The sequence below is a fragment of the Nicotiana sylvestris genome, chromosome 3, assembly GCF_000393655.2.
Source record: "Nicotiana sylvestris chromosome 3, ASM39365v2, whole genome shotgun sequence".
Taxonomy (NCBI): Eukaryota; Viridiplantae; Streptophyta; class Magnoliopsida; order Solanales; family Solanaceae; genus Nicotiana; species Nicotiana sylvestris.
In genome coordinates, this window is record NC_091059.1 from 155,874,900 (window position 1) to 155,890,304 (window position 15,405).

At 34.4% G+C, this 15,405-nt stretch overlaps 2 protein-coding genes across 4 annotated transcripts; both read right to left on the reverse strand.

Annotated features, from left to right (window-relative positions):
- Window positions 1-1,534: 1,534 nt before the first annotated feature.
- LOC104220455 (uncharacterized) lies at window positions 1,535-5,273 on the reverse strand. 3 transcript variants are annotated; one of them, XM_009771330.2, is made up of 7 exons: window positions 4,949-5,273; window positions 3,965-4,042; window positions 3,722-3,797; window positions 3,149-3,222; window positions 2,991-3,055; window positions 1,897-1,945; window positions 1,535-1,759 (listed from the first exon to the last, which is right to left on the reverse strand). In XM_009771330.2, the coding sequence occupies exons 1-6, from the start codon at window positions 4,976-4,978 to the stop codon at window positions 1,903-1,905; spliced, it is 366 nt and encodes a 121-aa protein (XP_009769632.1). In that variant the 5' UTR covers window positions 4,979-5,273; the 3' UTR covers window positions 1,535-1,759; window positions 1,897-1,902. The 3 variants fall into 3 exon arrangements, with proteins under 3 accessions (XP_009769632.1, XP_009769631.1, XP_009769629.1); XM_009771329.2 differs by having other exon boundaries at window positions 1,535-1,768; XM_009771327.1 differs by having other exon boundaries at window positions 1,535-1,945.
- Window positions 5,274-6,759: 1,486 nt separating this feature from the next.
- Window positions 6,760-13,344, reverse strand: LOC104220456 (uncharacterized). Its single transcript, XM_009771332.2, has 5 exons — window positions 13,201-13,344; window positions 12,244-12,382; window positions 8,820-8,919; window positions 7,222-7,305; window positions 6,760-7,082 (listed from the first exon to the last, which is right to left on the reverse strand). Exons 1-5 carry the CDS (start codon window positions 13,232-13,234, stop codon window positions 6,948-6,950), a joined length of 492 nt encoding a protein of 163 aa, XP_009769634.1. The 5' UTR covers window positions 13,235-13,344; the 3' UTR covers window positions 6,760-6,947.
- Between the last annotated feature and the right edge of the window lie 2,061 nt (window positions 13,345-15,405).

Sequence of the window (15,405 nt, forward strand, 5' to 3'; positions counted from 1 at the left end):
ACATTAATGTTAAAAGAATAGTGGCATCACATACAGTGGAAAAGATTCAAGAAGAATCAATATATATCTTAAGATGCATTTTAGTTTAGACTCGACCCTTAAAATGATGATGAAACTTTGGATGAATATGTGTGTATTTTATTAGTAATAAGGGAATAGTTTATTTAATTCAAACAAAACAAGCATGGAAGAGACAATACAATGATGTCATGCCTTGATGGAATCCACGCATATTGCATTACTGCTACAACAATAATAAAGTCTTCATCACAAATATTAAAATCACATTTATATGAATTTTCACTGTTTACGTTGCTTCATGCTTGAACTAAGTAGAAACTATTTTCATTTATTAATAACCAAGCTGCTCTTAACAGGTGGATGCCTTGAAAAGGTAAGAGGGATAAAGTGATTAAAGAAACTAAAGGAAAATCTTAGGTCAAATTTTACAACTACAAAATTTTAACCTACCGTTGAATTCATAATTAAAAAAAAATGGTAACTCAAAAGAAGATTAAGAGCAAGGACAGAAAGTATGTAGAGTAGTTATCCATGTGTAAGCAAAACATCAAATAAATTTGTAATTTGTTGTCATATTAAAGTGGAAACTCAAAAGAAAATAAAAAGGTATTCTGGCCTAACTCAAATCCTTTGTTGACAGATTCATTCCACTCACAAGCTTGAGTTTTAACATGTTTAAATAAAGAGGAGTCATTCCACTTACTACTATTTAACACCATAGTTGATCACTCAAGAAAGGAAATCTGAAGCTCACTGCTCTCTTCAAGCAATAAAAATATATCCCAAAATACTACCTAACAAAGAAGAACCAGTTTGGCTTTGGCGGCTGTTTTTTAAGAGCATATGTTTGAATGAACTATTATATTGAGTTTGTTAAGAGTAAGAGTATTCGAATAATGAATTGAGAATTTTCAAATTAAAATATTTACTAGTTGCTAAGATTTTGAATTAGTTCATTCAAATTATATTGATTTTGAATTAAAAAATTTCCCTCTTTTCGTAAAATTTTCATTTTTTTTTTCGAAATCAGTGTTTGTTCATAAATTTTTCAATTTTCACTTGAAGATGCATTTTGAAATTTTTCAAAAAGCTGTTTTTCAAAATTTTCAGTCGGATCACTCACAAAACTTCAAAAACAACCCAAAATTATATTCATGTCCAAACACAACTCTAATTTTCAAATACCATTTTCACTTGAAATTTTTAATCACTTTTTCTTTTGAACTTTTACAATTCTTATGTCCAAACACCCACTTAGATGTTAAGTTTGAAATTATACACAATAGTACTCAATACATATGAATTTGAAATGCTTTTTGGAATGGACCAAGAAAAAAGACCAGTTTATTAGGACAGAGGAAGCAAAGTTTGAATAAGGTAACAATGACCATCTAAACACAATGGAAGAGGTCTATCATACGATTAGAAATCAAAATGGAATGTAGGCATAAAAAGGAGGGAAAAAGTGCATATTATCTGTGACAAAGTAAGAATAATGATGACACTTTACATATACTAAAATAAAGCTTATGACATCATATTTGTTAATCTGCAATATATAATGTTCCATGTGAATTGATACAACCTTGAGTAAGAGGAGAAGTTCCTATCTCCCAGTACACTTGTTACAGAATCTACATTTTACAAGAAGTCTAAAAGGCATTTAGTAAATACCAAATCATGATCACTGCAAAAGTTGAGTACAGATATCCTGCCAGTTACATACAGCATGGTTGCCCTGGAAAACCTTTATACGAGATTATCAATATTCAGCTTTAGTACATAATTCTCGTCAATAATACAATGTTACAACCATTAACATCCGTGAGGGGTAAGCGAGGAAAGACAGTAGGTGTGAAGAGAAAAAATGACCACCTTCTTTCATTTGTCCATCAACTTGTTAAATTCTGTTAATTGCTCTGACCTGCATGGTTGATTCGCTATTAGAGGACATTAAAGTACTAAAGGATTTCACTATTAGAATGGTGACATGAAAGTACTAAAGGATTTAGAATCTGTTCTCTGTTTAAAAGCATTAGCAGATAAACAGCAAAGCTGGCGCTCGAGATGATGCTATATCATGAATTACATTTAAGTTTTATTACAAGTTGTCTTAAGCAGAACATTGCTCAATTATCTCGTATTTCTAAAGGTCTACAGAAAATATACAATCTTTTCACAAATCCAAATAAGCAAGCAACTTAGAGAACCAAACAAAAGGGCATCAGAAGTCAGTCAAATGCTCACGTTTTTGTTAAATAGTCCTCGCTAACTCTTTCCAAATTCCTAGTTAGAAACAATATGCTGGTAATTCTGTTTCACATACACATAGAAACAGTGGCGGAGGCAGGATCTCTACGAAGGGGGTTCAAAAAAAAATTTTGTATTTAGTGGGAATTGAACTCATGACCTTATGTAGATTTTGAACCCCCTTGACCACTAAACTACACCTTTGGATTGTGTTAAGGGGGTTCAAAACTTAATATATAGAGGTAAAAAACAGATTTTGCCTTATATATACAGCGCATTTTTTCGTCGAAGGGGGTTCGGGTGAACCCCCTTGCGCCCTCCTAAATCCGCCCCTGCATAGAAAGACGAGGAAAAACGTGTGCGTAATCATGTGTCTGTCTGTCTGACACATTCTACACCTTCAGAATCTTCACAAAACCTAGGAGAAAATTTTCGGACATGCTACAACAGCTTAATGCCTTATGAAAATTGATAGCATCATACCAGACATTAATTGAAAAAAACTTCTAAATTCAACTCTGAAGAAAATTCATCTAACACCCCTCCCCAAGCCCCCTAAAGAAAATGTTCATATTGCTTCTACATAAGGGAAGAAAAAATTAGTCACAGAATGACAGAATATTGTCCTTTAAAAACCACACTAAGTTTCTTTTCCTTCAGGATCAGATTTTTAAAGCCAATTGAACAATTCCAATTAGCAATCTGAACCAAACACTCACCAGACTGAACTCATACCAAGCCCATTAGAGGTAAGTATCATCCCTTTGAATCTGGATAGATATTCCTGTATCAGAACACCAAGCAGTCAGAATGCAATGTCAAAAGCATCAGAACTCAACAAGGGAAGTAAACAAGATGGAAGCGTGAAAGTCCTTACTGGCAAGGTATAATCATTTATCTCATAGTTTCCGTTTAAATCATACTCAAGTCTCTTATCAGGATCACTTAACACTGCAATGAATGTAAATTGGTAGCAATTAGTGACTGCATGATGTAAGCAGTGAACAAATCTTTACCGGTCAACTATACATGTTATGCTGCACATAGGGCTCCAGAATTCTTTCTTGGTATACAATTTCAGAAAACTTTGTGCAACAAGTATAAAGAAAGGAAGTAAGCCTCCAAAACTAATAAGCTTCTGATGGTAAAAGAGGTAAGAAGATGGACTTTCAGGATCAACACTAAACAACAGATATAGACCATGAAAAATTTGTTGGGAGAATTTGATGCTGGCAATACATTTAATATAGAGCTACTTCCAACCAACAAGATATAAACTGTTGTTTCTCTTGACATTTAAGCATAATAAGACATTACTAGGTATTAGTGGTAAAAATGTAGAGATATTATATTACGTTCTAGCTAAATCATGCAGGACAAATAGCAATTATCTGCATCAAGTAGCACGGAATATATATGAAAATATTTTGCCCAAAACCAAAATAACTACCCGTATAAGCTTCATTAATCTCTTGAAATTTAGCGGTTACTGCATCATTACACTTGTGTTTGTCCGGATGCCACTTCTGCGATGTCAATCAATATGAATGATATGACTGCAATCAGGAACATACTGCCTTAAAAAGATGCATGCTGTAGACAAAGAGAGGAAGAGACAGAGAGAGAACTCCAAAATAGAGAAGGAGCTGTAGCTGTGTAGCTGGTGCTGCTTGATGAAATATGGATGACTAACCAGTGCAAGTTTTCTATAGTTTAATCTGATCGTCTCATCGGATGCATCATATTCTACTTCAAGAACCTTGTAATAATCCTTAAGCAATCAAAAGAAATTTTGTCATGAGATCATGAAGATTAGGAGACCAAATTACAATCTATAATCCTTTACAGCTAAAAGAAAGTATCGGAATGATAAGAATTTCCTTAAAACCGAAAAGATATACTAGCTGACTCCTATGTGCCAAAGGCAGGGCAGCCTGGTGCACAAAGCATCCCGCGTTCACGCAGGTTCCGGAGAAGGGCCACACCCAAGAGGGTGTGATGTAGGCAATCTACCCTGATGCAAGCATCAGTGGCTGATTCCAGCACTCGAACCCGTGACCTATAGGTCACATGGAGACAACTTGACCGTTGCTCCAAGGCTCCCATTCTCCTATATGCCCAAGGATGAACACAAATATCCCAGTTCTACAAAAAACTTAGCCACTAATGAAACTGGGCAATGATTCTACAGAGGGAAACCTTGTTACATGAATAGTACCATAGATTTCCTTTATCTAGTTGAGGTAAGTGTAAAGAGTTAACTTTTTACCAAGAATTATCAATCTCAACCCCCCCCCCCACCCCCCACCCCCACCCACACACACACACACAAAGATCATAACTAGGAGTGACTTTCAACAGAGTGAATATAACACCAAAGATTTTTTATTTTATTTTTCAATTAAAAGAGTATAGCAAACACAAGGAACAAACTTAAAATTGAAACCATGGGGCTTAAGTAGAGGTCATTGCATTTTGTTGCTTCTTTTTTCTGCAGCGGTCTGAAGGAAATGGATCAGTTCTAAAAGATGACAACTTTATTAGCAGTTCTGATGCAATTTGTATTCTTGTTCTATAAATCTAGAGCCATTTTGCTCAACAAATAGGAAAAATAAAGGGGAAAAGTGTGAAGTAAAATGCAAATGAAGAGAGATAAATAGATTCGAAGGGAGAGTACCTTGTAGGTGGTTTTTTTATCATCCTCCATATGGTTTGCCAAAAGCTCTTTGCCTCTCCTACTTAAGAATAAAGCAACTTTTCTCTTTATTAGCAGTAATTTTGGAATGATGTGTCGTATTTCAATCCAGAAAATGGGACATCAAATAGGAGATATTGCAAACATTTCATATAAAAATGCGAGGAACAAATTGCTATAAATTATCTTTGGTGAGATTTTCCCCCCGTGAAAAATAATGGTTGAAATTCGAAAGCGAGAGAGAGAAAGGGAAAGAGACGGAGGGACAAGGTGACAACAATTGACGGCTTAACCCTTTGGCATCGGATAGGATTAATATCTGTACCAAGTGTAACCGAACAGACTTATGCCAAAATGTATTCGGTAGATTGCCAAATTGGTCCCTAATTCATGATTATTGGATAGGAAGGACCTTGTCTACTGATAATTGTAGAAATTTTAACCTCAATTTATTTATTTTCAATGATCTTCTATAACTTGATAAATTTGTTATATATGTGATTTTATCATTAATCCTATAATGTAACAACAGTATCTTTAAGGTCAACAATATTTTACTAAATTTTCAATTTGTTTAGGACTAAAACGTACTTGTTATTCTGTTGTTGTCGTACATTAACGGCGAATTGACAATAGATTTTTTTCCCACCTCAATGACGATACGATATGATTGGGAAAAACATGTACTGAAGATTTATCAGACTAAGATAGCTTTGTTATTGTTCCAAGTATGTTTGCCATATATCATGTAAAATGGATAATCTGACCCCAAATAAGTTTATTGGGTTATCAATATCGGCCATTGGGTCATTGGATTAATGATTCGGTAGTGGTTTACTGTTATTTGACTATTGGATTATCGATTCGATGTCTCGATTTACCTAATACTATAACGATTTAACCGATAACTCAATAAGCTTTATCAAAATTATAAATTTACCCTTAGGTATATAAAGTCACCTTAGGACTTCATTCTCTATTAGTATTATGTTTGGACTTCTTAATTTTGAAGGGATAATTGCTACTATTTTGTGCTGTTCTACTGTGTTTGGACAACTTGACTTTGAGCAAATCTCTTAATTACTTAAATGAAAGCAACTTTTGTAATTATGATCCTCCAATATTTTCAGTGTTCAGCATATTCTGAAATACGCGTGCCACTTTCCAGAATATATTGTTGCTCTTGTTACATTTACGTTATCACTATGTTTGATTTTCTCTACCATCAAATATTGTTACGTTTGATGAAAACAAATTAATAATGAGTTCTTGGTAGAATACTAGTTAATAACTTCCAGGCAGCAGGGTGAATATTTCTTGATGATTACTATCCACATCGGATCACTACCTACTTTGGATCAGTTCTTCCAATAGTCCCCAAAAATTGGACTATTATAATGTTGACCCCGTGATATTCAATGGTCCACATAGATCATTATGGTCCCAGACGAGAGAAATATTTTGGTCCTGTTTTGTATTGTTTCAATAACACAACCAAATGCCTCGTCATTGGCTTTGAAGGGTAATATTCAGTGAGGTAATTTGCTCCAATTCTTTGGGCGTCGCATGTTACATATGGCAAATATTGGTTTGGCTATCAGCATTAGTAGCAAAATACCGAAGTTCAGCATTTGAAATGCTAGCGAATTAATGGAATACCGATTTGAGGTTGAGAACTATTTCAAGTAAAATAATGATTTTCAACCACAATTTTCAACTTCCAAATATCCATTTTAAACTTCAATTTCAAATCCTTTTTTTTTTTTTTTCTATTTTCCAAATTCAATCAAATATTATCAAGAACTTCAGCTCTGGAAATTTATGCTCTGTTTTCTTTCTTTAATGTTCCACAATTAAACCTCTCCAAAAGATTCAAAAAGACATAAAAGTCGGGTAAGATATACCACATAATTTCAGTAGCACCATATTTCCACCTCTGTATAATCAATCCTATGATCAATAGGGGGAATAAAACCAGTTCTCACATGGTAGCTTCTTCTGGATCAGTCTCAACAGGCACTGAAGGCGTTTTGTTTCCACCTCTCAACCGAGAAGATACTTTGTCAATGGCACTATTCAGTTGATCTAGCTTTTTGTTCAAAGTCTGCCTAGTTTTCTGCATATAACAAGTAATTAGAACAAAATTATTACCCTACCAGCCAATTTAGCAGAAAAGTGCTACTCGGACAAAGAACTGTAAGCCTAAAGCATATACATAAGAAAGACCTAATAATGCAAAAATGTATTAATATCACCTCTAAACCTTCATCATAATGGTATATTGGTCGCTTGGCTCTCCGAAAACCATATTCATCTTCATTGAGCAATGACCTCCGTATCTAATATCAGAAGTCAGTGAAAAGAAAACAGAAAACTATATAAGCAAACAAAATACAGGAACACTTGAGCAAAATGAAGAAATATTCATTTCATACAGTTGCATCTTTAAGGTAATAAAGAAAGGGTGACGAGAAACAAAAAAGTGTCAAACATATATATATAATAGTACTACATGTGATCATGCACGTAAGCCGTCTTCACAATTCAGAAAACTCGTACTTCATAGGAACCCCTTACAACAGGTAAATCCAAATAAGGTGTTTAGTAAAGTTAAAAATTAGCTTTCCAAAAAGGGCAATACTGCATCAACGAAATAGTAGCTTTGACTCTAGGACTCTATGAATTCGCGATAATTTCTTTACTGAAAAGGAGAAATTTAGGTTGGTCTTAAAAATATTGGTACCCATTGCAGAGAGCTGCTTATAGTGGCAGATTATTTTTATATCCTTTGCAATCACAACAAATCCTCCTTGATGTCCTCCAACATCCTACTTTAGCAGTTTAAATGCACATGCCAATACACATTAAGATTGATGCCTAGTAAATATATTAAGACACATTTACACGATAAACTTGCTGATTTTCTCATTCATTAAATTCAATGGGCATTTAGAGATGAAAACTGGAGAGTTCAAAGTCAATGCTCATCAATCAGTGCCATGCAATCTTTCTTTTTAGCTCATATCCTAATAAATTCAGATTTTCTAGCCTTCTAAATTCAGGAAAGACATCAAAATGATGATGAAAACACTCAACCAAGTGTTTCAAAATGGAGAAATTTCTCTCTTCCTCCAATTCCTGGGCTGCCAACTCAGTCTTGAAGAGAAACTTACTGATCTTTAATTTGTTTAGAAACTGCTAAATAAGAGACGAATTACTTCACTAACAAACTGGAATATTGCAGATTCCACATACTTATTTCAAAAAGAGAAAGGCTTTGGAAAAAGAAAATGAAAGAAAGAAGATGAAGAGCCATCCATACAGCATACTCTGATGCTGCTAACAAAGACACATCTCCTGTGATTGCACACATTATATTAAAACTGTGTAGACAGTCACATAAATAGAGCATAACTCAAGTCCAACAAGAAATAGAAAGACTTGCCCCCACCCACCCACCCACCCACCCCCCACCCGCAAAAAAAAAGGGGCAAACAATGAATATTAACTACAGACATGACTCCACATACTAAGAAACTCGTCAGCTTTATTCTATTTTAAAATCTAGCCTGAATATGGTCTGTTAACCAGAGATGATAAACCAAAAAGATATTGCATCATATGCACCTTCCTGAAGCTTGTATGTGGTTTTATTGAAAGACAATTAACGATATCCTGCTCAAAACAATAGCTGCTGCATGCTTCATTATCAAAAAAATTCAAAGAAATCCTAGTATGGCGCACATACTCAGCAGGAAACAAGTCAGTCAACAACATGTACCATACCTAACAAGCACATCAGTGTTATGGAATCAAACATCAACTTGATACCAAGAGACAACACTATAATTACCTGTGGAGCAAATATATAGCCAAGCGTTCCAAATATTGCACCTCCCAAAAGCAAACCAGCAACAAAATCACCACCACCTCCACCTCCACCTCTTCGATCACTGCATGCAACAGGCACAATTGAAAATACGAATCAAGCATACATGGATGGATAGGTGATAATTCAGAAATTGTAACCCATTCATATGATTGGATAAGTAACTAAAAGGCATTGAAGGAAAATGACAGCAATATCATGTGCTGATAGCTGTATATGTCATTGCCAATCTAAACAGGAAATGTACCCTCACTACTTCCTTACCTAGTTAACCCACTCACAAAATCGGGGATCATAAAAACTATAGTTTCTATCTTTCTTTCTTTTTTTTCTGAAGTGCGTCATAAGCTAATAGGCTACAGATGAATTCAGAAGAACAATAGAAAAAATAAAAAGAATAGGGATGAAGCAATTTTCTCTACTTCGACTGAAAATAAGTAGAAACTTGATACTTTCACAAAAAAATTCCCCAGAGAAAAGTAAGCTTCTAAATGTAACTTCTGCTGTGATATTGCTTCTTTATCTTTATCTAGAGTAATAGAGCCCTAGCAATAATAGTAACTTCCTTGGTGTCTCCTAAATGTCTAAAGCAACACAACTTTCCAGCCTTCTTTACCTAAAAAGTGACAGGAACAAATTTGGAGAATCCTACTCAAAGCCGAGTAGAAGTTCAGCCACCAAGGCAAGTTTCCAAATCATCAGCTTCTACCTCTTGCCCTCTATCTCAAGTCGCACCTTCAAGAGCTCTTATCTCTCCCAATGTATCAGTCATCATCATCTACCATCTCCAGTTAATTAATACAAATTTTGATTAAAGGATAAGAAATCTACCTGGACTTGATAGCTCCACGCAAATTCAGAAGCCATGGAAACTTCAATCAAAAAGGTCTAGAAATTGTTGTTTCACAAAGTCTCCTATGCCATTATATGGATCTTGTGTTACTTCGACAACTGCTGTTGATAGGTTTTTAGTTATTGTGTCATGTGTGATTGTCTACCCCATTTTGTTTCTTTTTCTTTTATTATGATCTCTGGCTAATGTCTTACATCATTTCATAATGATCTCACAGTTGAACGTATATATCAAATATTTGTCCTCAAGGTAGCATATATGTGAATGAAACTACTGTTCCTCTTGGCTAATTAATTCGAAAATGAGGGCACAAGAGAAAAGCTTCCATTGAAGAAAATGATCAACACTTCGAGTGGGCCCAACGATGTTGAGGACATGACTCCGATGGATAGGATATGTTATGCATAATCACAATTCACAAACAATTACTGTTGGAAAGTTGTGGATTTCATATGTAACAAGCTCGGCTTCCTTCTTTCTGAACCAGGATGACAGCTTAAACAAGGTCCAATATGATTTTGGAGTGATATCAACGTTGAAAAAGAGTTCCATTTTCCTTCTAATGCGAATAACAATAGCAGCAACAACCATGATGAAAATAATTAATCCTGTAAAAAGAATAAATAAAAGCACGACACTATTGCAGAATTGCAGATGCATTAAAGCTGCACTACTTATATAAATGTTCCTTCGGTTAATAAAGTGATTCAGAAATTGGAAGTTCCTTTGGTTCCACAGAGAGAAGTTTTCTGATCTCAAAAGATGGTTCAGCCAAAGCATTTACTTTGGATGCTGGGTAACAATGGGCCATGCATCAAATTGTGTTCCCGAAATTGTTGTTTTTGTAAGGACCATCTGATTATCCTTAAACTGAGAGAAAACAGATTTCAAATTTTAGTACAGTAAAGATTAATGGGACATATTTATTTCACTCTCCAGCTGAAAAGGATTTGGGTTGTCTATTGGACCTATGCAATTAATTCATCACTTGGTTACTCTAATATAAGTAAGCATACCTAAAGAAAGACCTTAACTCATTCAACTTCTAAAGGTACCAGGGAGGTCCGACCTTAACTCATTCAACTTCTAAAGGTAACAGGGAGGTCCGACTACGATTGAAGATTGAAGCATACTGCTAGAAAACCAACACAGAGAGACTTATTCACATTATGTGCTTGAAAGAATCTTTTCTCCATTATACATTTGAGGCATGTAAAAGCAATCAATGCTGCAAAAATCTGAGACAGATCGTGATTTGTTAAATTGGCATTTAATGTGGAACCACCTATATATTTTCAGAAAGGGCACCCACTGCTTTCTATCATGTGAGTCCATTAAAGGCAGATATAAGAGGGAACAATTCAACCAGAAGTTCTGCAAACACGAAAGATGGAAAGTGACCTCTGCAGAATGCAGAGAAAAAGAGAACTGCACCATTCCAGTTAGGAATTTGTTCTGATTCCCAGTTAGGGTGAGCAGTTGAGAGAGGCATCAAATGCTGATGGTATAGACTTATCCTTTCAGAACTAGAACCTAGAATTAAAAAAAAAAAGGAAAGGAACTGATTTGTCTAGAACGTACACAATTCTATCCAAAGAGCTTATCGCACCTGCTGACAGGAACAGTGTAATAGCAAGTAATGAGGAAGAATTACCGAGTGGAAGAAATCCAAATGCTCAGGTATTGTGGCTTTTCCATAAGGAGGAAGCAAAAGGACCGGTGAGAACATTAACAGAAGTTCGAATACAGTAGCACTAAAATAGATAGCTGGAGAAAAAGATGTGCAAGGTGGAGACACCAAAAATTTAAGAGCCCAGAAAGCTCTACCAACCATGCTTGGATGGGAAAAAGAAAAAGGAGTTTGTATTATATCGAAACAAAAAGAAAGTTACATCACTCTTTGTCACTTTGTGAATAGGAATGTGCTAATAAACTTTGACTTCTGAGGTAAACAATCTAGAGGTGGATTAAAATTCTGGTGCCAGGTAACTTTCTGCTGGAGTTGTAATTGTGTCACTTACTTTCATATTATTCTGTAGATAGAAAGACCTGTTTACCACAAATCTAACAGAAGGCCCCAGATGCTGCCCTCCATCTTTAAGGAAATGCAAACTTAAAGAGAACATGGCAAGAAGAGCCCCAACTTAAAACAGTCAAATTAGATCTATATGGCCGTAATTCAGGGCACCAAGAGAATCTGCAAAGTTATACAAGTACAAGAAAGCCCCCTTGAAAGGAAGGAGACATCCATTTACATTTAGCATAAGCACATCCAACTCTGGGGACTCCATCATACTCATAACAAAATGTTATAGCAGAAGAATTGAAAAAAACCTTGCTAGCCAATTGTTCTTCTTCTTTATGAAAAGAGTAACGGCCATTAACTATGTTTCGCCTTATCGATCCGCAGACCAAGCAAATAACTTGCATTAACCAGATTAAGAACAAATCATCTCAATTCATTGAAAATAATTATCAACAGATTTGTTATTCAATAAGTAGTGAGCAGTGTATAAGCATACAAAAATGGAATACCTGTAGTCTGAACGAATAGACAACTTGGCAGCATTTGTTCCCTGAGAGTTTGATTTCCTTTGAATAGCCACCATAGGTGTCTTGACAAATGAGGACGACTTTCCAGACCAAGCTTCGCATGCTTTGACATGAGTTGCACCTAATTTAGAAGGAAACAGAAAATTACCTCAAATGGAAACTCCCAATATAGAGCCAAACAACAACAAAAAAGGTAAACAAAATCCCTAGCACAGTCAGAGATTCGTTGCCACGTTGATAAACTATCACTTCACCAATTCGACAAAAGATGCTTGGCATTCTCTTCAATCACACAGTACTACCAGAAAAGGATATTTAACAAAGAAATTCTGATACTCTTTCCATTTCTGGAAACTCCAAAGATGCAATTTAAAAGTACAAGGAGAGGCCACGACGCCAAGAGAACATAACTTTGAAGGAGGAAAATCACTAGATTCTCATGAGAATCAACACTCAGGCATCTCCATTTGTCCTAAGCAGAAACCCTGAATTTATGATTCTGAACCTAATAGAGTTAAACTCAGTCCTTTAGCTCTAATTAAAGCTTTTATTTATTGGGCGAAGTAATGCTTATAGCTCTAAGTTTCGCAATGAACTCCGCCAGGCAAGTTACATGAAGACTCTAGAGCTAATCGAATTGCACGAATCAGGAAATAATGTAAAACGAAACACAATCTGAAGGAAAAATTCCCAACAACTGATCAGAAATAATGACAGTTTTTAATCAGAGCGAAAGATCCACAATAAATTAGAGAATTTTAGAGACAGGTAACGCCATAATTATAGATTTATTCCTTGATGTTTGATTCAAAGCTACTACAGCTCATTCTGAAATCTTATCCGAAAATAACCAGACAAAAAAAAAGTATCATCATTTCCGTAATATTAGCAATGGTAAATAAAACTATAAAAGGAGAAGAAAAGTCGAGCGGGTGGTACCTGACAACGAAAATGAGGCAGCGCCGGTCGCCATTGGAGGAAAAAAAGGAGAGACGAAACTGAACAGTAAGCAGATGCAAAGAGTGATGAAATGAAGATTTTGTTTTTTTCTATTTAGAGAGATAAGAGTTAAAGCTGTTTCTTTATTTTATTTTTTAAAAAAAGAAGTAGATAATAGCTGATTATATGATGCAAAGCAATCCAAATAAGCCATTTTCAAAATTACAGATAAAAACTAAGGAATTGTGTCCATTACAAATAAGACAATAACAACAAAAATAGAGGAATTGGAAAAGAAATTTTTCTTAGAAAATATGTAAAAAGCTCCAAATTTGATTATATTTCGTTTTATTCTTGCAAAACTAGTAGTAATATGCTAATTTTTCTTATACCCGAAGTATGAGAAACTGTAAGGGAATAAACTTGAGTATATCACCTAAGGACTAATTTCAACATATTCAAACATTAATCATTTCATTATTTATAGTTTTATTTTTTACCTAGAAATTTAATATGATGATAAAAATTTGAGCTTAAATGAATAAGGATTTATGGAGTCGATCTATTTATTTGAGCTTAAGGTATAATTATTATTGTATCTTTTGCTTAAAAAAGAAAATGGAACACCAAAAAAACATACAAAAGGCAAAGGCCAATGCTAGAATATGCAATTAGGAAAGGAAGAATATAGGACAGCAATATCATGTTGCCACTATTAGCAATAATCATATAGTATGATATATTATTACAAGAATTAGTCAATCGAGTGAATAATCATAAGAAATTCCCATCAAATCGGTCACGAAGCAATAGTATTTTTTTCTTCTTCTTTATTTACGATTATGAGTTTATGACCTATGTCCTGGCTTTTAGTTAGAAGAAAAATAAAATAGAAAAGTGAGCATAGCTCATATCGCCTACATCTTCACCATCAAGTGAAAGAAAACAAAGCTAGGACCGGGTAGATCACAAATTATGGGTTCGGCCGAACCAAGGACAGATTTATAGGCAAAAATATGAGTCACATGAACGTATAATCTTTCCGCAAAATTAAATCTTTTATGTACATATTTTTTAAAACTTGTATAATATCAATTGTTGACACCCATATTCCAATAAGGTTGAATGGTGCACTTAGTTGAAAGTTGAGTTAATTATTAAGAGGAATAGGAATCAATTCCCAGTTAATATATTTTTTTAACCATAAACTTTAAATCCTTACTCCATCTCTTACTAAGACAGCTGGCTTATTGTAGTTTTATAGTTGAACACTCAATCCGCCCTGTAGTTAATACGTGTACGACAATACTAAGCGCTAACTCCAAATAAAATTGGAATAGGATAGTTTATATGCATACATCTTTTTCATGTGCGTTTTTCTTCTATATTCGAGGAAAAGGCAACAAAATATTTATTGTAAAAGAATTTCTAACTCAAAAAGAGGGACCAAGTTTAAAGTACGAGAACCTGACCATCCAATTTTGAACGCTATAACATTTTTTTTGCAGTTAATTCACGTGCAGCAATAGAACTTTTCTTACAATAATACTAAAGTCACGAAATTATTTGCTATCACATTAATGAAATTATACTTTATTCACTGTAATAACTATGTCCAATCATTTAGCAAAGAAATGACCGAAAAATCAAATATTTGACGATAGATAATCATTTTCTCCTTTTTTTTTTTGTTTCGTTTAGATACTGTAAGTTCATAAAATATGGGTTGTCAAACAATTTTACAGGTGAATTTCTTTTATTGTCAGTCATTTGTATGTTTTAAGCTAGAAATTTGACCTTTTGATCATTTATTCTTTTAAAACGCTCACATAATTCAATTACTTTGAATTGACAAAAAACAATAGTGATTTTACAATAAAGTTCAAGTTGTTTTAATGTGACAAAAGATGATTTTCTTGATTTTGCTATTATAATAATCATTCATGAAATTAACCGCATTTTTCATCCATGAAACTACTAGAAAATAGAATGTTAACCTCGTATGACTTGACTAATCTTTTTTGGTCCAATATCTTCGTGAGAATATAGGCAAATGTTTTTTTTTTTTCTATTTAAAAAACACCTACGTTTTCCACACTTTGACAAGAGGGGTTGCTCTGATGGTAAGCAACCTCCACTTCCAACCAAGAGGTTGTGAGTTCGAGTCTCCCAAGAGCAAGGTGGGAAGTTCTTGGAGGGAAGGAT